This window comes from Aquarana catesbeiana, linkage group LG07, assembly GCF_042186555.1.
Source record: "Aquarana catesbeiana isolate 2022-GZ linkage group LG07, ASM4218655v1, whole genome shotgun sequence".
Taxonomy (NCBI): Eukaryota; Metazoa; Chordata; class Amphibia; order Anura; family Ranidae; genus Aquarana; species Aquarana catesbeiana.
This window is the reverse complement of record NC_133330.1, coordinates 239,209,360-239,237,151: the sequence shown is the minus strand read 5'-3', so window position 1 is coordinate 239,237,151 and position 27,792 is coordinate 239,209,360. Positions and strand designations below refer to the sequence as shown.

Below are 27,792 nucleotides of genomic sequence, written 5' to 3'. Positions count from 1 at the left end.
CTTAATTAATTCATTTCTAATTTATTTGGCAGGTGGGATTTTATGTAGCCACCCTGGCGGTATGATTATGTCAGATTTTTGCATCTCAAAGCAATACGTTGTTTTGCATAGAAATTTGGCGTTATATATTGTAGGCCTGTAATTCTTAGTAATAACTCACTTAAATCTAAATAAGAGTCTAGTAGACATCCCGGGTATGATAAATTTTGAAACACAAAATCATAAATTATACTATAATAAATAACTATAAATAATTATAAAAAATAATATATTAATAATAAAATACATTTCCCCACGATTCACTATCGCTCAATTCTGCAAGTGTTCTAATTTACTAAAACCACTTTTGACGTAAAGGGACACTTTTTGGTTGCCATGGACAATCTCAAGTTTCCAGGCAGAAAGAACAGTATATATAATATAAAACTGCATGCAGGGCATTGGACAAAGCACTAGGGACAAAATGGAAGTGAAATGATTTCATACAGTAATGGAATCTGTAAGATTACAGTGTACTGTATGTGTTATGAATTTTGTACTTTTTGAATTTGCCCCCATGCGCCACGATGCTCACAGGGAACGGAGCCTGGCACACAGAGGCATCGGGCAGAGGACACAGCCCGCAGACACAGTGGGGGGTACATTGTAAGATCCTGGGGACAAGGTAAGTAACCTGGACCAGGATCCTGAGATGCAATCCCGAGTGTGTCTCGGGGTTACCGCTAATGGTACTGAAATTTAACCCCGAGCCACACTCGGGAATACCACCAGGGAGTTTAAAGCAAAACACCATTGAAATTTAAAAATTAAATTGAAGTCCGGTTATGTACTTTTGATTTTTTTTTTTTACAAGTCTACCAAGACGGTTACTTTAATAGAGGGATGTGGAAGAGAGCAAAGTATGGTAAGTCAGTTATGGGGAAGGATCAGCTGCAGAGAGAGCCCCTTTAATACTGGTGATTTGTCCTCCTCTGCCTTTATTGGCACAGTTCCCAAGAGTTTGGTTTTCAAAGCCAGCTTTGGTTTCAGGATGTTTTTTTTTTTTTTTTTTTTTTTTGCATGGGAGCACTGACAGCAGGTTTTTGGTTCAAGAATATCAGACTGCTTTTCTCTTACCAGGGAGGCTTTGGTACTCATGTCCTTTGAGAGCCACACACTGTACTGATAATTTAATTTCTCTTACTGCTTTTTATAATTTCTTATAAATAAATGAATTAACCCATCAAGAAAAATCTTCTTTATTAATTTAAAACATATTTTCCAAATAAATAAGCATCAATAAACAATAACACTCCAAACGGCCAACGCCGATTTATATATAGATATAAATATTTACATACAGCCTTACAAGTGACAACCTTACCAGTTAATCAGTATGGAAATTCAGTTTAAGGCAAACATTTTCACTAATGAAATCTCAGAGTGTGGGCACACATCCTGATTGAATACCACACTCCATCTTAGTCAACTTACTAATGGGGAACAATTGTCACTTAGCTAACTATATGAACTTCAGTCACATACAAAAAACATCTTATTTTTTAATTGTCCTGTACCTGATTTGAAGCTCAAAGTCAATGTTTAGTTGGCTAAGTGAAAAATGTACCCCTTTAGTAAATCACCCCAATCGCGTCAAGCAGTTGTTGTTTTTTTTTTTTTTTTCATTTTCATTTTTTTAGTCTACACATTTCAGTGCCATCTTTTCACAACCTTTACCTACAACCCACCAAAGCTTTAGGGGAAAACACCCAACTTAGGAAGACCTATAGCAGCAATTATTAAACTAGGAAAATATGGATCTCAGGACCAATAAAATAATGCATTCAGAAAAGAAGAAAAAAAACATTTAAACTACAAGACTTGGAAAGATTTTGGAATGTTTCATTAATTTCTAATATATTTGGCAGATGGGACTTTAATAAAAGCAAAACTCCAGAAAAAAAAATTAAAAATGAAATTGAGGTCTAGTTATGTACTTTTTAAAGTTGTTAAAATACTGGTAGTATACCTGCCTAAAATTCAGGCTTTATTGTATAACACAAAATCATCAAAATCAGATTGTAGAACTGAGAGGAATTGAAAATGTATTTGACGTGTATGAAAGTTTGTGGCTGATGAAACAATTGACCTTGTAGATCAGAAAAAAAATACCTTTTCAGCTTTCAGACTCCACAATATTTTCTAATTTAATTTATATATGAAGGTGAGCCAACACTGTGCAATTTAGCCACTTGACCTAGGCATGGAAGAATAGAGTGAGGAGTTAATTAGGCAGGCTGGTAGGCTGGAAATTACAGTGGTTTCAATCTCTTTGTTTCTGAATCAGGAGCCTAAAGAAGTTGTTAAACCTTACCTATACCCAGTGAAGTGACTGGACTCATGTGATACACAAAGATGAAACAAATCCTCCTACATAAGTTGTACCTGTTTATCTGCAGCCTTTTCTACATCCATTCAAAATGCTGAATGTTTAAAGCTTGTCTGAAAGTTTAAAAAAAAGCGTATGGAGAGCTGAAGTTACATCTTGCAGAGCTCAGTGAAGAGAGTTATGTGAGCTGATTGGAGGGAGGAGACACACACCTCAACACACAGTTCACAGAAACAGAGCTGAGGCTGTCAATCAGCTGGAGATCCCTCCTTGTCACTATTTTTATCTTGGTGTCAGAACTACTTGTCAGAAGTGATTCATATTGATAGCAGAGGAACAAAACAGCAGACAGAAATTACCTCTAGTGCTCTCACTTGAGACAAGTACATACTTTAGAGGGATATGCTTTGTCCACATGTCATGTCTGGGGTTTACAACCACTTCAAGGAAGTGAATTACATATATATGATACAATGTTCACATATTAAATGAAATGGATAAACCAAAAAAAATCTTTTCAATAGCTATCTTGTAATGCTCAACTCCTCTGCTTCCTACAATGCATTTAGCCTCTTTATCATAAAATGCTTTAACTGCCTGCTGACCAATACTGCTGAAAAAATATTTTGTAGTCACCCTGATAGCAAGCAATTGTGTTTTAAGTTTGAAAATGACTTGCTAGGCTATTGGTAGACTTGCCAGGTCTCACAAGTTTGTTGCACAATTGCAGCAAGTCTGCATTGCAAGACTCCAGATTAACTTTCTTTGCAAACATTCTGCAAATCTTCTGCAAGTTCTGGTTTAGTTATGTTGTGCCATAGTCATCCCACCACAGGGGTCACTGTGGCTGAATTTTCATGCTGTAGACTTGCAGAGCTCTTGCTGTAGATTCGCCAACTTTGCTTTTGCTAGAGACTTGCTATGCAAATTTGCTACAAATTAGAAAAGTGTCAACTAGAACTTGTGTTTCAAGTGCTCTGCAAGTGTACAACTTGCCAGTGAAAATGTGCAGCAAGTTAACAGACTTACAATTCAACACTGCCATAAATTTGTGGCACGTTATCCTTGCTATCAGCGCAGGTCTCGGTGTAAAACTGGCCATACAGGCGTTGAATCAATTGATCTCCCCATCTACGATAAGCAATGTGGATAGAGGAATGTCAGCTAATATGGATGAAGGTGCTGTTTGGCTGAGAATTTTTAGACCAGCTGCTTCAACAAAAGTCAATAAAAAATTGACTCTTGTGGGGTGTGGGGTGGGGTGGGGGTTGCCAACAGGGTCACCCACAGATGGAATTTCCACAGGTTGACCAGTTTAGGGAAGAATAGTAGAAATACTGTATTTCAGACTCTTTCTGTAATATTACATTTCCAGGTGAGTAATCAGCTATATCTACATAGGAGCTTAGAATATTGTGATGTGTAAGCTTGTATGAATTAAATGTATTTCTCGTAATCATGGGGGGGGGGGGGGGGGGGGGGATGTGTCAATAATTTTGCAGGCAGAAAGTTTCTTCTTTGTCTATGCCACGGATAGGCTTTTGTCTACTCTGCCAAATGATATATTTAGCCCTGGTTAGTTTTATATGGACACTAAATGTAATTTCCTCCATTTGTTTACACTAGTCTTGTCCTTGAATAGATGTCATGTTGCATTCAACTTTAAACCATGCAGCCTAGGTATTTTAACTCCAAAGAACACTTTTCCATCCAAACACAATATAGGCATAAATTAAGAAAAGACTGAGTTCTGTAGATGTGACGACATATGCATGAATTAAAGCAACAAGGTCTAAAAACACAAATATGCCAAAAATATTTCCAGCTTAATTCAAAAGGGTTTCCATTTTCCACCCACAGTCTCCAACACCAAAGAATGACTCCTTGATAACCGATTTGCCAAGAACTGTCTGCAAGTATCCAGTTTAGTCCAAATCTTTTAATATCAATGTTCAAAGCTAGATAACTTGACCTTTGCCTGCTTGTAGAGAACCCCTAGACTTTTGTGTCTCCTGCAGGTTGTAGCTATAGAAGACTTGCTTCTTCAGAAAGTAAGGAAGTGATGGCTGATGGTAAACTGAATGAATAGTCTCTGAACTGAGATTTCTGCATATTCCACCCTTGTTAGTGGTCAATGAGTCAACACCACAAATTTCTTGATGAAGTTCACCTAGTGTTCTCGGATGACAAAGGTTTCCTGTGTGGAACAAGGACATTTTCATTTCTCGATCATTTGAGTCCATGCTGTGTTTCACGATGTCTTCGCAGATCCACCTTCCTCTGAAAACCTTTTCCACACAGGTCACAACCAAACGGCTTGAAGCCGGTGTGTTTTCGGCTGTGAGTAATCAGGTTTGAGCTCTGACTGAACGCTTTGCCGCATACTTGACACTTGTGGGGTTTCTCACCTACATAAAAATAGAAACATGTTTTCAATATAGCTACACATACATATTTTAATTCATACATTGTCATATAACATTCATCCATTGTGAAGGACGTTTTATCAGTTTTATCAACTTAATTTTGTATGGTTTAGGGAAGGGTTATAAATTCTGTTCATTTTTATTGCCATCATTGTCTATTTTAGGACAAACACTAGTACAAAACCTGCCAGAGGTTCTAACCCTTCTCTACTCTACTCTAAAAAACAAAAAAAACAAAAATGTTATCACTTTCCATGGCATTGTTGTGAAGATTTTGCTTTGTTTCCTGACTTGACCATAAGGAAATGACACACACTCCAAAATTTCTACAGAAACAGCCATAAAAACCTAATTTGCTCCATAAAGTTTTGGCCGTAGCTGTGCATATAAACTGCATGATCTACCTGACCTACCTCCTGTAATATGCTTAACCATTGCATAAAATGTAACGTGAGTGGACTAACAATAGTCATTCCATGTGCACTCTACAGGATCAAGCTGTATGCAAGCTTTACAATTGTTAGGCAAATATTTGGATTTGGATAAAAGCACTTAACTCCAATAATGCCAATAATGTTTCCATGTGTTCTGCAACAAAAGGACATATGTTTAATTTCTTTACCGCCAGATCAGAACACCAAAGTCTTACAGAGTAACATACCATAGTCCTTGCTAGTACTGAAGAAGCCATAGAGCCCCTACCTCTGTGTGCCTTCACCTATATAGTACAACGGGTTATCAGGGCGGATGGGTGCACTGCTCATTGCATCTGTCATTTTTGCTCACCTGTCATTTTCAGTGGCCTTTTAAATCAAGGTCTCACACATAATAGACTGCAAATCATCTTACAGAAAAGCCATTCTGAGCAAACACAGGGCGTATCATGTTAAAGCCACATTGATTGGAGTGGTAGGATTCAATTCATCAACAGATGCTAACATTGAAGAGAAATCTCTCTACAACTATTGATCATACGCAGACTTTGGCAGGGCGATGATGGGATTGTCATTTACAAACAATACCAGGACCGCACGAAATACATAATGTGTAAGTCACATAGTTCACACAGCAAACTCACACAGTTTTCACAGCAAAAAAAACTCCGTGTCATAAAATAACGTTTTTCAGAGGAAAAACTGAATGCTTTACATTAAACATAAACAGAATGTGGTGAGATGCATGACACCACACCCATTTACTCTACCAGCTCGCTTCTGTGCTTATCTATTATATCTCTAAAATTCATTTTCATCTCCGTTCAGAGATGTATACAGCAATAAGGTGCCACTCCAAGGGTACAAATACTTCTAGAACTACCACTGCTTTTCATGCTGTCACTGCTGCTACTATTACTGCTACTACTGCTCCTAATGCTGTCTTTACTGCTACTGTTACTAATGCTTTGGCTACTACTATTACTACTACTGGGTCTAATCCTGTCTCTACTACTACTATTGCTACTACTACTGCATCCAATAATGTCTCTACAGATAATAATATCATTACTACTGCTGTTTCTACTACTACTATTGCTACCACTGCATATAATGCTCTCTCTACTACTACTAGTAGTACTACTGCATCTGATGCTCTCTCTACTGCTATTACTACTGCTGTGTTTAATACTGTCTCTACTACAACTCCTAATACCATCCCTACCACTATTACCACTACAGTGTTTAATGCTGTCTCTACTACTGCTCCTAATACAGTCTCTACTACTATCATAGGTGTGCGCAGACTATTGCATTAGGCTGTGCACCCCAAAGCTCAAACATGTTTGCATAGGTGTGCATGTGTATATATACTGACGATGTCAGCAGAGCAATGGACAGTATCAGTAGAGCAAAGATTGGTGTCAGTAGGGCAGTGGACGGTGTCAGTAGTTTTTATCTTTATAATTTTTTTACTATTTTTTTAGGAGCCCCATTAGGGGGCTTTGGTGAAATATCAAGGTTCTAAACAGGGAGAATCTGTAACATATAGAGCCATAAGGGTGTGCCCAGGCACACCTGGCACACCCTGTGCGCACACATATGACTACTATTCATATTACTGTATCTAATGCTGTCTCTACTACTAATTCTGCATCCAATGCTGTCTCTTCTACTGTCCCTAATACATTTTCTACTACTATAACTACTACTGCATCTAATGCTATCACTACTACAGCTTCTAATACCACCCCTACGCTACCACTATTACCATTACTGCATTTAATGCTGTCTCTACTACTGCTCCTAATACAGTTTCTACTACTATTAATATTACTACAGTTAATGCTGTCTCTACTACTACTTCTGCATCCAATGCTGTCTCTTCTACTTCCCCTCATACATTTTCTACTACTATTACTACTACTGCATCTAATGCTATCTCTACTACTGCTCCTAATAAAGTCTCTCTTACTTTTCTACTACTACATCCAGTGCTGTCTCCACTACTGCTTCTAATACCCTCTATACTACTACTACTGCTACTACTACTGCATCTAATACTGTCTCTACTTGTGCACCTAATAAGAGTCTCTACTACTTTTACTACTACTTTGTCCAGTGCTGTCTCTACTACTGCTCCTAATACATTCTCTATTAATATTACTACTACTGCATCTAATGCTGTCTCTACTTCTGCTTCTAATAGCGTTTTCACTACTATTACTACTATTTCACTAATGCTGTCTCTACTACTAGGTCTACAACTGCTCCCAATGTCGTTCCCACTGCTATTATTACTACTGTTTTTCTAACAAACAGGCTGTACTTTTGCTGTTTTTCTTACTATTCAACAAACTTTATTGGAAGTGGTGCAAGTTCACAAAGTCAGAATGTAGCAAAGTCACTTACTGTCGCACCCTCTCCTACTCCTTCAACAAGTCTTCCCCAACTGGGGCTTAGGGGTCTCTACTACCAGTTCTGCTACTACTTATTATGCTGTCCCTTCTACTAATACTACTGCTGATTGTAATGCTGTAGATCAGGGGTCTCAAACTCGCATCCTCTAGCTGTTGCAAAACTACAAGTCCCATAAGGCATTGCAAGGCTGATAGTTACAAGCATGACTCCCACAGGCAGAGGCATGATGGGACTTGTTTCACAACAGCTGGAGGGCAGCCAGTTTGAGACCTCTGCTGTAAATACTTATATTACTGCTGCTTTTAATGCTGACTCTGCTACTAATACTACTACTACTACTACCATGCTGCAACTAATTCTATAAAGACTCTAGCTGATCCTACTACAACAATTACTCTCGCTTATGCTTTGTTAATATTGCTTGTAATGCTGTAGCTACTCCCGTTACTACCGATACTATTGCCAGTGCTACTACTACTACTTTGAAGGTTGTAGCTGATCTTATTACAACCATTATTAATGCTAATGCTGCTACTACTGGTTGTATTGCTGTAGTTACTCCATTGCCAGCGCTATGCTACTACTATTGCTTCTAAGTCTGTAACTACTCTCATTACTACCACTACTACTGCTATCATTACAGCCTATACTACTTATAATTATTGTTATTATAAAGGATTTATATAGCGCCAACAGTTTGCGCAGCACTTTACAACATGAGGGCAGACAGTACACTTACAATACAAATCAATACAGGAGGGATCAGTGGGCCCTGCTCGTTGGAGCTTACATTCTAGAATGACCTACAAGCTAAGCTAAGCTGATGGATACGATTTAAAGTTATGGCTTAGTACCAGAATGGAAGTCACATAGTGCTATGCAAGGAAGTAAAACTTCTTATTACATTGAAAACCTCAACCTAAACGAGTTGTTAAAACTTCCTCTTCAAACGGGAAATAAAACAGTAAAATTATGTTTGCCTGAATTGTCGTCTAACAATATGTGGTTTTGCTCACCAACTTCTTTCACAATGGACACATTCAGTATGATTACATTCCTTATTATCTATTATAGTATCCCATAGTGTTATCAATAAAGGGCACTCATGCAATGCTCTCTTATTTCTGAACAAATTCAGAAGTAACTAAAGAAGGAGCGCTTGACAACTTGGATTTTGTTTACGTATGTAATGACTATTCACTGAACCTAAGCTGTGTTCACGTTGAGTAGCCCTTTAAGGAAACCTAAAAATGAGAATTTTTTGCTTGCTTGAGATTGGATTCTTGTAATGACAGCTTCTCCTCATTTACTAAAGCTGGCCATATACTTTAAAATTTCCCACAGGTAGAACAACAAAAATCACTATAACCTCATAAAACTAAAAGTTATTGTAAAGGTTAGTTTTTGTTTTTTTTTAAAATAACAAACATGTTAGGGTTTTGCACAGAACAGCCCCAATCCTTCTTTTCTGGGGTGCCCTGGAGGTGCTCCTGTCTTCCCCTCTTCATCAGGTGCCCCCGCTTTCCCTGGGGGAACCCATGCGGGCACGCTCACGAGTCCCGCTGCTGCGTCCATTGACACAGACAGCAGGACTTGGCCCCGCCCCCCCCCACTCCCGTGTCACTGGATTTGATTGACAGCAGCGGGAGCCAATGGCTTCCACTGCTATCAATCTATCCAGTGAGGATGGAGACAGTGGCTGGAGCCGCTGGGCTTGAGCACATCACTGGAATGGATGGGTTCAGGTAAGAAAAAGGGGGGCTCTGGGGGCAGCTGCAGCACAGAAGAATGCATTAAGGTGAAAAACCTGGTGACTTTACAAACCCTTTAGGCCCCTTTCACACTGGGGCGGTTTGCAGGCGCTATTGCGCTAAAAATAGCGCCTGCAAACTTACCCGAAACAGCCGCTGCTGTCTCTCCAGTGTGAAAGCCCCGAGGGCTTTCACACTGGAGTGGTGCGCTAGCAGGACGGGAAAAAAAGTTCTGCTAGCAGCATCTTCGGAGCGGTGAAGGAGCGGTGTATACACCGCTCCTGCCCATTGAAATCAATGGGACAGCGCGGCTATACCCTTTCTCGGCTACTAGCGGGGGGTAAAACCACCCCGCCAGCGGCCGAATACCGATGGTAAAGCGCCGCTAACAATAGCAGCGCTTTACCACCGACGCCGCCCCTGCCCCAGTGTGAAAGGGGCCTTAAGGTCTCCGCTCAAGCCCCTGTAAATCCATACAAGTGCTTCCTGCAATGGGTGCTGGCTTGGTAGGAGTCCCTCTAACTGCATAGAGAAAGGTCCCAAACACCGCACACCTAGCAAAGCCATTAGTAAACAGAAGAAAGCAACCTCAGCCAGCTTAATTCAAAGCCAAGGCCCCAACGCATTTCACCCTACCCACAGTGATTAAGCCTCATGGGTGGATTGAAACGCATTGATGCATGGCTGGCTGAAGCTGCTTTCACCTGCTTACTAATGGATTTGCTAGGTGTGCAGTGTTTGGAACTTTTCTCTATGCATATCAAAAAAGAAAATCACCAGATTTCCCCATTCATGCTAAATGGATGAAACTGTAGTGTCGGCTTTTGTATTATGACAGCCAACACCCATTTCTGTCAGAATACCAGAACAGTGCCTGTATCTGACTGTATGATAGTATTTTTCAACCAGCTGCTTCAGCAAAAATTGATTGAAAAATCAACTTCTGTTGAGCCAGGGGGTGCCAACAGGGTCACCTGCTGAACAAATCTTGGCTGATTCAGGAGGAATCATTCAAAATATAATCCATGTATGGCCAGCCTAACCAGTTTGTCATTCCGTGTAGACGTCATATGAAGTCCTCCTGGAAAGTGCCTCGTACACGCCCATGGGCAGCGCTATCTGTCACCAGCTGTGTCCAACAGACACAGTGGATGCCTGATCAGTGTACCGGCCGCTGCCAGTACCATGTGATAGCTGTTACCAATCACAGAAGATCACGTGACAATTGTACAGAATGAGTGCCTTTTTATTCATGCCATTCTTTCTGTACTATTGTGTTGATCTCTGTGATTGGTCACAGTGATCACATGGTACATACAGGGTCAATCTCAGCCCATCTGTACCATATGATTAGGTGTGGCCAATCACAGCTAACCACAATAGTAAACACTGTATTAATCCATTTCATTCAGTAAAAATTGTTGCTTATAACAGTGAAATTCACTGGTGTAAGCAATCATAATGTTTAAAAAATAATAATAATGATCACTTCCCAAGAGTAGTAGAGTGTTGGTATGGTAAAACCTTTTGCTCTGGTTACAGTGTGTTAAAAAAAACTTGTAAAAAAATAAAAAATGTAATAAATAAGTTTAAAAAAATTAAAATCAATTTTTATATTTTTTTTATATACATACTGTCACCAGTCAAGGTCCCTGATCACCATCATACCAATAATATGATGATGCTGTACTGAACTGGTGACAGTATGTAAACAAAAAAAAATGTGTTTAATTTCTTTATTTTCCAAAAAATTACAACTTCAAAAAGCTCGCCTTGTCTCTTACTAAATACCTTGACTGTCTAGTTTCCAAAAAGAGGCCATTTGGGGGATATTTGTACTGTCCTAGCCTTTTTGGGCCTCAAGTAAAGAGATTGATCGATTTTCAGATATACTGCATATCCATAGTTTGTGGACTCTATAACTTTCCTACAGACTAAATAATATACACTGATTTAGGTTATTTTCACCAAAGAAATGTATCAGAATACAGTTTGGCCTAAATTCAAGAAGAACCATTATTTATTTGCTAAATTTTTGAAAAAGAACAAAGAAAAATGCATTTTCTTTTTCAAAATTTTTTTTGTTTATTTAACAAAAAATTAAAAACCCAGTGGTGACTAAATACCATCAAAAGAAAGCTCTATTTGCCTGAAAAAAAATTATAAAAATGTAGTTTGGGTAGTGTTGCATGACCGCACAACTGTCTTTCAAAATGCAACAGCGCCCAAAGCTGAAAATTGGCTTGGGCAGGAAGGGGGTAAAAGCGCCCTGTAATGAAGTGGTTAAAGGCTAAGCTCCCCTTTTGCACCCATATTTAGGGTATAACATGTAACATGGTGCTCTGTGACAGCGTGCAGGGATTCTTCTCCCCCCGCAGCCGATCTTAAATTTAGTGGGACTGTGTGGGGCTCCACCTGCAGAGCTGCATTATTCATTCACCAAGATCTGTAATGCCCTGTACACACGACCAGTTTTCCCATTGGAATAAACTCTGAAAGTTTTTCCAACGGAGTTCCGACGAAATTCCGCTGAAACTGTCTTACGCACACACAATCACACCAAAGTCCGACCGTCAAGAACGCGGTGACGTACAAAGCGTACGACGGGACTAGAAAAAGGAAGTTCAATAGCCAGTAGCCAATAGCTTCCGTCTCGTACTTGCTTCAGAGCATGCGTCGTTTTTGGTATGTCGGAACAGCATACAGACGAGCGTTTTTCCCGATAGGAATTGGTTCCGCGGATATTTAGAACATGTTCTCTTTCTAGGTCCGTCAGAATTTTCAACTTAAAAAGTCAGATGAGGCCTACACACGACACTCCCGTCGGACTTTTTCTGATGGACATTCCGCTCGTGTGTACACGGCATTACTGAATGAACTACAAAGTCCCGTCTGCCACCACAGCAGACAGACTTGTTGTTCTCAAATGATTATGGGTGTGGCAATCAGATTTGCTAAGCGATCTAACGGTTAAATGTGACATGTCCCAGGGACAGGATCTTCAGCACATACGTACACTCACCTGTATGTATAAACGTGTGTTTCTTCATGTCTGACTTCTGGTGGAAACGCTTGCCACAGTACTGACAGGGGTACGGCCTTGTGTCTGAGTGGATTAGTAAGTGTGTGGAAAGCGTTGATGATCTCTTAAAACTTTTACCACAGATTTTACAATCAAAACTTCTCTCCTGCAAGAAATTCAATAGAAAAAACAATAAATATAAACGTGAAGATGCCGATGATATACATATTGCTCAAGAACAGAATTTACTAATTCCGCAGCAGGGCAAAAATGTCACTAATATTTCCCCTGTTTTCTATTTCTATGGATTGTGAAATATGCCTTTGTTTAGAAATGCATACGGGCAAGGAATTCAAAATGTACAAAAAAAACATGTACAAAGATTAACGCATATATAATGTTCCCACTTTTTGGGGAAACTTAATATATTTTAGAATTTACTTTAGTTTTTTTAGTATTTTATTATGTAATATATTTATTTTATTTATGACTTTTACTTGAAATCCCTTATTTCAGGCTGGGTAGAAACCACCATAGAATTTTTTTGTCGGGTTTCCTTAGTTTTAAAAAGCTTGTGATTTATTTTTTTATTTTATGATTTATGCGTTCAGCTGCTGATTATGCTTTATGAGTATTGATGTATTAGTAAATGCAATAATAATTACAATACAAAAATCAGAAACAAATACACATCCCTTCTAAACAACAAAATTGTGAATTTTAGTAAATAAGATGAAGCAATGTTTACTTTAATCATCCAATCATGTGCAAGAAAAAACTTTGAAGTGAACCCGGATTTGCTTTATTTACTTTGGCAAGTGAGCAGTCTCTGTTCCTTTAGTAAATGAACCCAAGAAGGTCATACAAAGAAGTCAGGCAGCTCGATGAGCACTGGCCGCTCCTTTAATATGCTAATGAAATGTTACATCAATACAGCCTAGAAATGTGACTTCAGTGTAACTCATCAGGTGCATGATAATATATTTCTATATGCATCCAATTCATTCACAATTTCAGCTCTTTTCCTGCAGTCTTAAAGCGGTTGTATACTTATTTTTTTAACTTTTACCTACAGGTAAGCCTATAATAAGGCTTACCTGAGGTAAAAAAAATATCTCCTAAACCTGTACGGTTTAGGAGATATTCCCCTCGCAATGAGCCGCTGACTGCAGCGGCGCATGCGCACGGGGGATTCTCGGCTGAAAGCCCAGCAGACGCCGGACCTTGCCGGAAATTAGTCTCCCGCGCACACGCGAGGGATTGACGCCACTCACAGCGCCGGAGCCGCGATACCCAGAAGACACGCCGAGGGGAAATGTCAGCTCCCTCGGTGTGGACCGGGTGAGATGCCGGCGCCTCGTTCTAAGGTAAGTATCTCATAATGAGCTAGTATGCGGTGCATACTAGCTCATTATGCCTTTTCCCTTACAGGTGTAGGGGAAAAAAAAAAAGTCAGCGGGTTTACTACCGCTTTAAAGTGTTACTAAACCCAGGGCCCTGCATTCACTATATCTGGCCTCCCACAGTACACAGAACATGGAAATGCAATTATTTTAGTAAATGCCTTTTCTCATCAGCAGTTAGAGCAGTCTTGTGACTTCTATCGGTGTCCAGCCAAGCACTGGTTAAAGCTTGTAGGAGGAGTTTTCTGACTGTCCTATGAGACTGCAAGACTCCTGACCCTCTACCTGGACAGTGTTGATCACATGCATTCTCCCAAGAAAAAATAACTCTCTAGCAATACATACCAAACTGAGCATGTACAGCCTGACTCCATAGACTATGTGTTATCAGGAAATTATCAGGGGACAGTGGAAGGAGGAGATGATCAGAGAAGACAGGATCAAACAGTCTTTTTACATAATGCAGAGGATTAATCCATAGGTTCCATAGTGAGTATAACAAGCATGCTTTACTGCATATACAGACTGATTTTTACTGTTGTGGGTTTAGTAATATTCTAAAGCAAACCTATGCTTTTCCCATTGCCGGGTAGAACATAGAACAGAGGGTTTGCCTACCCCCCCCCCCCCTTCTTTCCAGCAGCATATACTTACCTTTTCTTCACTATCCTCCCACTTTTTTTAGCAACCATGAGCAGAAAACAAAACATTCCATACTAAAGCATCTGACTGACTCCATGTGACAGTGCTGGGCCAATCACCAAACACCCTCACTGTTACATGGCTTCTTCTGCTTATGGCTGCTGAACAGGGCACTTGAGGAGTGAAGGAAAGGTGGGTATGTACCACTGGGCAGGATGGGGAGGAGGATTAACGAGAGCCTCTTACTTTTTCCTGCATAGCCAAATAAAGGTTCACTTTGAGCACATTTGCACATTGTTCTTTCTTCTTACCTGAGAATGGACCGCCTTATGTTGCTCTAAGCTGACAGCATGGCCAAATGTCTTTCCACACATTTCGCATGCAAATGGTCTTGTTCCACTGTGTGATCTCCGTACATGAACCTCCAGTCCATGAGGTGTGGAGAACACCTATGAGGAAATAATAAGACATGGGGTTTGATTAAATATAAACCATTGCTAATGCCAAGTAGGTGTTGCTAACTATAGAAAGACAGTATAAATCAATATTGTGAGTCATCTCTTATTTGAATCTATTCCTCCAAAAATCAATTAAAGGTAAAACAGTTGTGTTGTATTGTATATAGTTGTGTTGTGTTTTAGGCACGTTAATGTGTTCATACCTTACTACACTTTATACATTTGTAGGAGCCGGTATTAAGCAGCAGTCGTGTACACAGCAGATCAGACTCCACCTTGATGCCTTGTGTCTTTTCTCCATATAATGCAGTGGCAGAACAGGACTCCCCATAGTGAGGCACTCCTTGTGCATAGTCCCCATACAGCCCATGAACACCCCTTTCTGAATTGTACAGAGGTGAGGGATGAGTCGGAGGGTCCCTGTCTCCATAGAGTCCTAGGGATGAACTTCTCTCCAGTCCTGATGGCCTGTAGTTCTGCACCAACTGTCGAAGTTCAGAGCCAACCAAACTGCCCCATGTATAAGACTTGAAGGGTGGAGGAAAAGGTGGAGAATCTTCCAGAGACGGACAGGCTGACTTTTCTGAGGCTAAGGAGAGAACAGAAGCAGCTTTAGATTAGGAAATAGACATCTAACATTTATGTACAGTGATAAAACTTCCAATAAAAGCTCATTAAGCGGTTATATTAAAAAAGTAAAAAAAATTAAAAATAATAATAATTTTAAAGCTATTCTAACTTCATTTAGCTTGGTGATAGTTTATAAAGGGACAAAGGTTGGCATAGTTACAGTATCAATATACTGCATATACATCAAAAGGCCACTGGGGTTGGTTTACTAAAGGAATAATGGGCTGAGCATGTTCACTTTGTAAAATAAATGTTCAATTAACTTACAGTATTGAATGACATGAAGATATTCACTTCAGTCACCAAATCATGTGCAAGCAAATATCCTGTTTTTACATCGTCTTTGCACATGATTATGCATTCCAAGTGAATACAGCTTCCCCTTATTTGCTAAGCTAAGTGAACATTCACAAGTGAACAGCCTTCGCTGCTTTAGTAAATCAACCATTATTTCTTTTAACACACCCAGCATTGGGGCTCATTTCTACCAAATCTATTGTTTTACATATTACTGGATTTTGCAGTGCAAGCAGAATGCATGGACATCAGAAAACTCATTGTTTTTTTGTTTTTTTTAAAGTCAGTTTTACCACTGCATTACATCACAGAGCTTTTTGCCATTAAAGTATTTGAAATAGAGTCTTTTAAAAAGACATTGGGGTTGATTTACTAAAACTAGGGAGTACCAAATCTGGTGCAGCCATAGAAACCAATCAGCTTCCAGGTTTTTCAAAGCTTAAATGAACAAGCTGAAGTTAAAAGGTGATTGGCTACCATGCACAGCTGCACAAGATTTTGCACGCTCCAGTTTTAGTAAATCAACCCCGATGGGTCACTTTTGAGTTAAGCTGCCCATACAGTAAACAATTTTCTTGTTCAATTTTCATTAAGCCAGCCATAGATGGAGTGATTTTCTTTACTAAAACCATGGGTTGCAGCAACCCATAAGTGTTGATGGGGGAATCCCTCCCATGGGGAGAACACAGTGATTACTGATAGCGGCTATGATAGCCACTAACAATAATTCCATGTAAAATCTGACAGGCTAGTTGTACCCAAGTTGTTTGATCGGTCAACTTGGGTACATTCAGCCTGCTCATACATTGTTTGAATCCCAGCCAGTCCCTACTGAATCATCTGAAATTCAAATCATCTATGGCCAGCCTTAGATTTACCTTCAACTATGTTGTGGGAGGGCCTGCCTGATTGCATACAAATTGAAAGTGTTTAGGTTTTACCTTCACATTATATTATATGGATTTGGTAAATCTAAAGGAAAATTGTAAAAGAAAATTGTATAAAGTTTGGCCAGCCTTAGCTTGTAAGAGCTTCTATTAATTATTATTATTATACAGGATTTATATGGTGCCAACAGTTTGCACAGCGCATTACAATGTAGAAGGGGGACAGAACAATTACAATACAGTTCAATACAGAAGGGACTGGAGGGCCCTAAACTTTAGTAGATGCCCAGTTTATAGTCAACCCTCAATTTATTTGCTGTCTGAGTGTCTTTGCTTAAACACAATAAATTATATATTTACTTCAATTATCCAATCATGTGAAGATGAAATACATACACAGGGATTTTCTTTTCACATGATTGGATAATTGAGATGATGAACAATTTATTGTGTGAACCTTTTTTCTCCTTTAGTAAATCAGCCTCGGTATGTGAATGTCTAATAGTTACATAATTTGTAAAAAGAATAATAAAATAATCCCATATGTATGGCCAGCTTAAAGCTAACTTCATATGTAAAGCAGAATGTGTGGAAAAGAAAAATAAGAAATTGTATAACAGCAATAATCACTTTTAGTTTTTATTCATGTTGCCAGTTTAGATTAATCAGCAGAGAACAATCAGAGATTTCCACCCTCTATAAATTTCCAGATATTCAGACTGCTCTATTTTAGATGCTGTAGGGAATCATTCACAATGATTGTGCCCAGAGTGAGAATTGAACTGTTCTGAAACACTAAAGCAAACATTGAGAGCCTATTAGCTAATTAGTGAATCATTGCATGCCAAGGTGCACATATCCTGGGGTCAGCTAGAGCAGAAGAAAACCAATGATAATACTAATGTATATTGTGCAACATGTCTATTATAGAACTTATTTATATATGGAAGTGACAAAAATTGAAGATGGGAAAATATTTACTCCAACTCTACAAATCTATTTTTTAGCAAAGGAAATCTGTGGTTTATTCCAAACACCCAATCCATGATATTAAAAGTGCAAACATTTCCTATCTAAGCCAGTTTAAACCAGAACCAAATCAGTTATACATAATGTATAAAGCAATAAAGACAGAGAGGAAACAATTTAATGTACTATTTGGAAATAAAGGAAACCCAGTACTTTAGGATTTGAAGGATCCAAATAACTCATGGAGTCATTATATAAACTTTCAGTTCTGAATAATATGGCAAATGAGAATTCAAGGTGACTTGGTTAATAATAAAATAATGTGTATTTATTTTACTATGGATATGATGCATATTAACTTTAGAGAAATGATCATTTAAACTTTACAGTAATGATCCAGTCCTGCTACAAATAATGGATATTTTTTTTCTGAGTATAAACATCAAAGTTTTATTTTTTAGAAAGGTTCTATACATAGATTACATATTTAAAATGTCCCTGAGCTATATACGGCTGAGATCACACAGCCACAACCAATTATTATTATTATTATACAATAATGCATTGAAATGCCATTGAACCTTTCTATAATGCTAATTAGTGCCTGCCCTAGCATTTTCAAAATGCAATTGATCTTACTAAAAGGAGGAGAAAATGCTCAATCAGGTTAGGTGTTCAAAATTTCTGTTTTTCTTTTTTCTTTTTTGTAATTTCCCTGCACATGATTGGTTAGTCAAAGTGAATGTAGCTTTACTTTTTTTTCCTCTAGTGGATATTTAGTTTGCTAATGGAATGGATCCAATGTTACTTTGTAACACATTCCTCAAAAAATGAAAAACAGTCAACAAAAGAGACAGCGCTACACCTCCTATTGGATGTTGCCAATATTAGATTTAAAATGATTTAATACATTTTAATCTGAAGTAAAATTAATTTAAACGATTTAAAATGAATAAAAACTACAACTATAAGATTGAATTTCTATGACATAAGAAAAGGAATTCTTTACTAAATCAGCTCTTTTGCTGGGAGGAGCGGAGAGTTCTAAAGTAGGAGGAAAGACCTTTTCTACAGAAATATGAAATCCTTTGATTTCTTCCGTTGATACAAATGATAAATCTGAAAAGTACATCTTTTTTATTTTTTTTTTATAAAGCATTCCTGCTGTCCTCTTTGAAATTTTGCAGCTCTTTACTTTATTGTGACAGGATGGTTAAAAGATATAAGCACTGGGGGAAAAAAATGGCTATGCATAAGCAATCATTGATAATACATTAAAAAGGCAAATTATCCAAATAATAATAGTGTTTTTGAATAAAACAATGTATTATTTCCCTAAGTAAATATTTTATTTATTTATTTATGTATTTCATTGCACATTATATATAAGTGATGAATTCCATGTTCCATTTTCATTCAATATCTGGATCACAGCACATTTTTTTGTTGATCAGATATTTTCTAGCAACTGATGCAGTAGTGTTTTGTTCCTTTTAAATGCCTATATTGAGAAGTAACCACGTTTGGTCACCATGACATTGCCAAGTTATAATAACAAGCCCCATTATTTAGGAGAAAACCGCTGCCAACATTTATATTTTTATATTTAATTTCAGGTTGATTTTTTTGGAGTTTGATGCCTGAATAACAGGATTCTGTCAGAATTTTACTTCAGTATTTCTACCTTCTTTAACTTTAGTTTTACTAAAATGTAAAAAAAAAAAAAACACAAAAAAAAATGCTGTTCGGAATTAATTTTGACTTGTATAACAATGTAATATGAGCAGTCTTTACATGATTAGAAACTACCTGCATTGTAATAAACAGACTACGTTCTGCACCAAATTCACTATCAGATAGCTATTTTGTAACAAGTCCATATGTAATCAAAACACTTACAACTTTAGAGGAAATATTCACTATTTATTACATCACAATTCAATCAACCATATTTTCTGCACCCAAATGTAAAGCACTACCCTATTTTTGTATTCATTTTTTTGTTGTTTTAAGTTATTATAGTATTTTAAGAAAACAGACATATCAAATGGAAAGAATCTTCACATCTTTTAGAAGATTACCCAGTTTTGGCATGCTGGCCAAATATTACCCAATTTTGTAAGAAAGTGGAACTAAAATGATGTAAAAAGAAAAGGGAAATGATAATGAGGGTGTTTACATACAAGTACTAACATACCAATAATATGTACACTACAACGTATGTTATACTACAATACAGAATATTAGTGTCATTAATGTATCTATTATCAATAATGTATCTACACACACACACACACACACACACACTACTATGTATCTAATCTGACGTTTCTACGTTTTACATCTTTATTTTCAGCCCGGTAATTTACAGTTTTAGTATATACCACCAATGACATGCTGGGACTTGGAGTCCTGCAGCCAGGGGAAAGTAATGTTGGGGGCTATACTGTCCCTATAATATCATTGTCCATGATGTTAAAGCCATTTGATAAGAAATCAAGACTAATAGCTAGTTACACCAATGAGCATCCTTGTCACTGATATGATAACCTAGCAAAGCAATGAGTCTCCTATAGGCAGACAGACAGACGTCCGGTGTCAGTACTAAGGAAGGACAGATCATACAACATTACTGCTTGTCTTCTCTGATTACCAGCTCCAAAGGTTACATAGCTATATACCCTACCAATCCGTATACCAGCTACCAGTATCATAAGATTCTGTATAGAACATTCATATCTAGCATGTTTCTGTACCATAAGACATCCATATGTATTATGCTTCTATACCATAGGACATCCATGTATTATGCTGCTATAACATGGGACATCAATATGTCTTATGCTTCTATACCATAGGACATCCATATCTAGTATGTTTCTATACCATAGGACATCTATGTGTATTATGCTTCTACAACATAGACATCTATACCTAGTATTCTTCTATACCATAGGACATCCATACCTAGTATTCTTCTATACCATAGGATAGCCATATGTATTATGCTTCTATAACATAGGACATCAATATCTAGTATTCTTCTACACCACAGGACATCCATGTATTATGCTGCTATAACATGGGACATCCATATGTCTTATGCTTCTACAACATAGGACATCCATATCTAGTATTCTTCTATACCACAGGACATCCATATGTATTATGCATACTGTAACATAGACATTCATTATTTGTTCCATAAGCTGCAGACCAAAGTAGATCAAAGATCACCACTGAAAGGTTGTACATCCCTTCACCAATCACCTGAAAAAAACAGCATTGTGTGTTATGACTATAAAATACCCCCAGCACTCAGTATGTGGGGACTGTGCTATATATCCTACATGGGTGTTCTGCAATACACCATACAGAATATAAATACCAGATGGGGGTTTGGGATAAATTTGGACACCCCACAACCTAGAAATCCTGTTACTCCAAGCTCTATATTTGGGTAAATAAACAGAAAAAAGGGAACTAAATACAAACATTAAAGGAACCCAATAAATGCAAATATCCTCACCCCCAGGCAACTGCCTTGTTTGCATAGGTAGTAATCACATCACTGGCTATGGGTTCTATTTTGGAGATAAGAGCTACAAATCTGACTACAGCGACCTAAATACTCTTTATTTGCATTTCACCTAAAGATAAAAAAACGTTCTCATACAGAGGCAGTGCAAGATGAATGCAATGGGGTTGCTTAGAGGCTTTTCGCTATAAATGTGTGTTAGTATTTCGGGTGAGTTTGCATACACACTGGTGACCCAGTCATCAATGAAGGTAATGCAAAAAAACAGGATTTTGGCTAGCACATGAGAGATGTAGGTGAACATCTTCGCCTTATGTACTAAGCTCAGTGCTCAATCTTCTCCCTTAGTACATTCGCCCTCTGAACAAATGTCACACATTTTTTTAATGGATCAATGATATATTTATGATTTGTTGTTGAAATCTATATGAGATTAGGATATGTATTAACCCTTCAATTGTCCATAGAGTCACATGCATGTTGACCTAGACCTCAGCATGTGTGTTTGTCTTGTTGGGATCTGGACATGCCAGCAGGGAGGCTCGGTGTGATAAGGGGGGTGTAAAGGCAGCTATTTTTTATCAGTCTTATTTATTCTGTGTCTGGGACACCTGTCTGCTGTGTGTGTCTGGGCAGGATGTCATTACCTGGAGATGCGGACGGGGAAGGGGGTCTCCAAAAGTCGTCCACTTCTGACGCAGTTGTGTCGCACACACTGCTCTCGCAGCTAGGGGGCGACACATCGGACGACGCGTCCCCAACTTCACCTAGGTGGGATGACACTGGGGAAATGTTCCCTTCACTCTCAGAAACCACCTTACTCTCTGAAAGGCAAAAAAATCCAATTAGTTTATATACACACACACATATATATATATATATATATATATATATATATAGGAAAGCATAATACATATGGCTTTCCTATGTTATAGAAACATAATAAATATGGTTGTCATATATATATATATATATATATATATATATATATATATATATATATATATAAAATTATCATTTTATATATATATATATATATATATATATATATATATATATATATATATATGACATATTATGTGGTAATAAGGACCACATCATCACAATTGTCCCAATTGTTCTGTAATTCAATTAAAACAATACGTTTTTCATTTAATGTTCCTAAACTGCTCTATGACATAGTCTAAATTATTAGAAAGATAAAGTCAACCAATGAACTCTCATTTTTCCTAATTCTCCCTGCACTGAATGCTCAAATCTTACTGGCTGAGATTGCAATAAGGAACACATAGGTAGCGATTTATTATACCTGGTGCACTCAGAATCTGGTGCAGCTGTGCATGGCAGCCAATCAGCTTCTAACTTCAGCTTGTTCAATGAAGCTTTAACAATAAAACCTGGAAGCTGATTGGTTTCTATGCAGAGTTGCACCAGATTTTGCACTATCCAGATTGAGGAAATCTCTCCCATTGTCGGAACTATCCAATTTGCAGTGTAATCCATTTAAAACAATAATTTATTTGATATAATTCAATCAAATACTCTTATAAATAAAAACATAATGCTTGTTGTAAGAATATTTTACATTTTTGGAAAGCATTAGTTAAATTAAGACAACCAAAGCAGAGTTCTTCCTGCTTCTACACTGCTGGAAGCGACAATCTCATTGGCTGAGACTGCAATAAGCAGCACATAGTCACAAATCTATAAATGACTCTGTACACTATTTAAAATGCAAGGTTTATTTATTATATATGACATTTCTCAAATACTCTTATAAAATAATTACATGTATTTGTATATGCCGAATAATTGAAAATTAATGTATTGGTTATATAAGAGCAATAGAATAACGCATAGCAATCAATGAACACCATTGCTTCAGAATTGTCATTGCTCTTTGCTAATGATAGCTAAAATCTGATTGGTTGAGATTAGTTTTCGCAACTTTTCTCTTTCACAAGTCTGATAAACTCTCTTTTCCTCCACGAACAATCTCTGATCATCATAATAATGGCAAATAATCCTGACACAGGCTGATTTACTAAAGGAGTTTCAACCCGATAAAATGACACTTTAATTAACCAATCATGTGCAGCAAAAAAGTAGTAGTAGAATTTTCTTTTCATATGATTGAATAAATAAACTAATATTCACACGCTTTATTAGGTTAGGGGTCAACTCTTTTAGTAAATCAGCCTGATAAAATCTATGAAATAAATGCATATAAATAATAAATGAAATAAGACATCAGAAATTAAATATAAATAAATACATTTAAATAAATCCGATTATTCCAATGTTTCATTAGCGAAATATGCTATAAAACATGCTCCTTTATCATTATTATGGTTATTATTATTAATCATAATAATAATCATAATAATAACAATAATAATAATAACATACTTTATTATATATATATAGTCCTAGGGGTGAAATAAATCTGGGAATGGAATCACCTCTATTAAGATGCAACCAGATCGCCAGTCACGTGACCGAACCCATTCTATGGATCGCACGATCACATCGGTCATATAGTGTTCAGTGGATTTACATAGGAATAAAATATAGGACTGGTGATCAGTGAGTTTATTTGTTTACACAAAAATGAACATAGTATCACAGAGCAACCAAATGTGATAAATGTAACGGTTTTTCTTCTATTAGATTTATTATATGTATATACTTATGCTGTTAGTTTGCAAATATTGATGTTATCAGATAGTAAATTGATCGATCCAATTGTGATGCAGAAAAAGGAGCAATGCAGGTGTCAGTTACGTGTACAGAAAACAATGGTGGGGATTTTCAGTATGAGAAGAATGGAAGGGTTCAGACTGACAGCTGTCACATGGTGGCCATACATACTTCCACAAATGATCGATTTATTTTCCGATCATCTCTCCTGATAAGAATAATCGATCTATAGTTAACAACCCATTCCATGGACATGCCACACTGGGAGAAGTGGATTTTCACTGATAATTGGAAGATACAATCATAATTTATCCATCTATATAATCTCATAATCTATTCCACTGAAATAACATAGAATTCCTTAACACGATGTATAATTTTCCACCCTATCTGATCACCTCAGATTAATCCGATCAGGGAAGTGATGTCTATTGGATTGTTGGAACGAGATTGAAGCGTGTATGGGCACCATGGAGGGATGCTTTGCAGAGAGGAGAGGGATCGTACCTGCATACAGATGGGCCAGCACTGTCTCCTGCTGTAGCCGGTAGTCATCTCCATCCGTAGATCTGGGCTGGTGGTAGCTGTGAGCCTTCTTGCTCTTGACCAGGAATGATCTGGGCATTGTCGGGGCTCTCCGTCCTCCGGTCTCCTCTGCCTGTAAGATCCACAACCTGTCCGTGCTGTCCTCAGATCCTTCCTGTTATCTGCTCACTGGGGTCACATCCATTGGTAGGGATCAGGCACGAGCCGGGGATGGAGAAGTAAGGGGTGGGCGGGGATAGCCTGGGGTGGGGCGGGACTGGGGAGGAGCCTTGGACTTCAATAGAAGCTGCATTCACCAGGTGGCATTCAGACAGGTGGCTGCACTCCGACAATAGAGATCTACGAGCGTCCCAGCAATTCGCCTCCACCTGGAAATAAAAGGAGCACAATGAGTGACATCACCCAACCCCCTCATATCTCTCACTCAGTGACACCATCGTTATCCCCTATATCTGTCATCAGAAGGAGGGAGTGACACCATAGTTATCCCCAATATCTGTCATCAGGAGAAGGGGGTGACACCATAGTTATCCCCTATATCTGTCATCAGGAGAAAGGGGGTGACACCATAGTTATCCCCAATATCTGTCATCAGAAGGAGGGGGTGACACCATCTTTATCCCCAATATCTGTCATCAGAAGGAGGGAGTGACACCATAGTTATCCCCAATATCTGTCATCAGGAGAAGGGGGTGACACCATAGTTATCCCCTATATCTGTCATCAGAAGGAGGAGGTGACACCATAGTTATCCCCTATATCTGTCATCAGAAGGAGGGGGTGACACCATAGTTATCCCCTATATCTGTCATCAGAAGGAGGGGGTGACACCACAGTTATCCCCTATATCTGTCATCAGAAGGAAGGGGGTGACACCACAGTTATCCCCAATATCTGTCATCAGAAGGAAGGGGGTGACACCATAGTTATCCCCAATATCTGTCATCAGGAGAAGGGGGTGACACCATAGTTATCCCCAATATCTGTCATCAGGAGAAGGGGGTGACACCATATTTATCCCCTATATCTGTCATCAGAAGGAAGGGGGTGAAACCATCTTTATCCCCAATATCTGTCATCAGAAGGAAGGGGGTGACACCATAGTTATCCCCAATATCTGTCATCAGGAGAAGGGGGTGACACCATAGTTATCCCCAATATCTGTCATCAGGAGAAGGGGGTGACACCAATGTTATCCCCAATATCTGTCATCAGGAGAAGGGGGGTGAATCCATCGTCATCACCAATATCTGTCATCAGAAGAAGGGGGGTGACACCATCTTTATCCCCAATATCTGTCGGGTGACACCACAGTTATCCCCAATATCTGTCATCAGGAGAAGGGGGTGACACCACAGTTATCCCCAATATCTGTCATCAGGAGAAGGGGGTGACACCACAGTTATCCCCAATATCTGTCATCAGGAGAAGGGGGTGACACCATAGTTATCCCCAATATCTGTCATCAGGAGAAGGGGGGTGACACTATAGTTATCCCCAATATCTGTCATCAGGAGAAGGGGGTGACACTATCGTTATCCCCAATATCTGTCATCAGGAGGAAGGGGTATCACCATAGTAATCTCCCATATCCCCTATATCTGACATCAGAAGAGGCTCAGTAGCACCATAGTTATCCCCAAATCTATCATCATGAGGAGGGGGTGATACCATAGTTACCCCTTCTTAGCTGTCATCGGGAAGGACTTGGGTGACACCATAGTTATCCATCCATTCTTAGCTGTCATCAGGAAGGGGGGGGGGGGGGGGCACCATAGTTATTCCTTATACCTGACATCAGGGGGAGGGCGGGTGACACCATAATTAGAGACCTCTTGAGCAACAGACTGAACAACAAGAGCGACAGAAGACAGACACAGATAAGAGCTTGTGTAAGGAGACTTCACATTACAAGTGGAGCAATACCACACACTTCCTACAACCACTCCGACTACAATACACTGTATATACCAACATGATCCACTACAATACACTGTATATACCAACATGATCCACTACAATACACTGTATATACCAACATGATCCACTATAATACACTGTATATACCAACATTATCCACTATAATACACTGTATATACCAACATTATCCACTACAATACACTGTATATACCAACATGATCCACTATAATACACTGTATATACCAACATTATCCACTATAATACACTGTATATACCAACATGATCCACTACAATACACTGTATATACCAAAATGATCCACTACAATACACTGTATATACCAACATGATCCACTATAATACACTGTATATACCAACATTATCCACTACAATACACTGTATATACCAACATGATCCACTACAATACACTGTATATACCAACATGATCCACTACAATACACTGTATATACCAAAATGATCCACTACAATACACTGTATATACCAACATGATCCACTACAATACACTGTATATACCAACATGATCCACTACAATACACTGTATATACCAACATGATCCACTATAATACACTGTATATACCAACATTATCCACTACAATACACTGTATATACCAACATGATCCACTACAATACACTGTATATACCAACATGATCCACTACAATACACTGTATATACCAACATGATCCACTATAATACACTGTATATACCAACATTATCCACTATAATACACTGTATATAGCAACATGATCCACTACAATACACTGTATATACCAAAATGATCCACTACAATACACTGTATATACCAACATGATCCACTATAATACACTGTATATACCAACATTATCCACTATAATACACTGTATACACCAACATGATCCACTATAATACACTGTATATACCAACATCCCCTATTCTATGACTGGTGGTCCTGTGTAGTGGATAATATTCTATATAATAGACGTTATGTTCCCCTATTCTTTGACTGGTGGTCCTGTGTAGTGGATAATATTCTATATAATAGACGTTATGTTCCCCTATTCTTTGACTGGTGGTCCTGTGTAGTGGATAATATTCTATATAATAAAAGTTATGTTCCCCTATCCTATGACTGGTGATCCTGTGTAGTGAAGAATATTCTATATAATAAAAGTTATGCACCCCTATCCTATGACTGGTGGTCCTGTGTAGTGAAGACCACAGAGACTCCTCTGACCCACTTTGTGAATGGTAGGACAAGACTTGGGTGCTCCATGATGTGTTTGCAGGGCATGGAAAGTTGCTGGAGCAGATCAGAGAAGAAATGTGATCCAGCCGCTTGTTGTCTGTTTGTAGAGGAAAAGAGGAGCCAGCCTGCAGCCATAGCT

At 38.3% G+C, this 27,792-nt stretch overlaps 1 protein-coding gene across 1 annotated transcript in view; it reads right to left on the bottom strand.

Moving 5' to 3' along the window:
* Positions 1–1,222: 1,222 nt before the first annotated feature.
* The window catches only part of GFI1 (growth factor independent 1 transcriptional repressor), a 48,840-nt gene continuing 22,270 nt past the window's right edge, over positions 1,223–27,792 (bottom strand). The window contains exons 2-7 of the mRNA XM_073593146.1: positions 24,454–24,860; positions 21,894–22,070; positions 15,129–15,514; positions 14,779–14,916; positions 12,423–12,588; positions 1,223–4,776 (exon numbers count right to left, since the gene is read on the bottom strand). Of these exons, the coding sequence (XP_073449247.1) occupies positions 4,598–4,776; positions 12,423–12,588; positions 14,779–14,916; positions 15,129–15,514; positions 21,894–22,070; positions 24,454–24,571 (1,164 nt within the window). The 5' untranslated portion in view covers positions 24,572–24,860 and the 3' untranslated portion in view covers positions 1,223–4,597. The remainder of the gene's footprint in view (positions 4,777–12,422; positions 12,589–14,778; positions 14,917–15,128; positions 15,515–21,893; positions 22,071–24,453; positions 24,861–27,792) is intronic.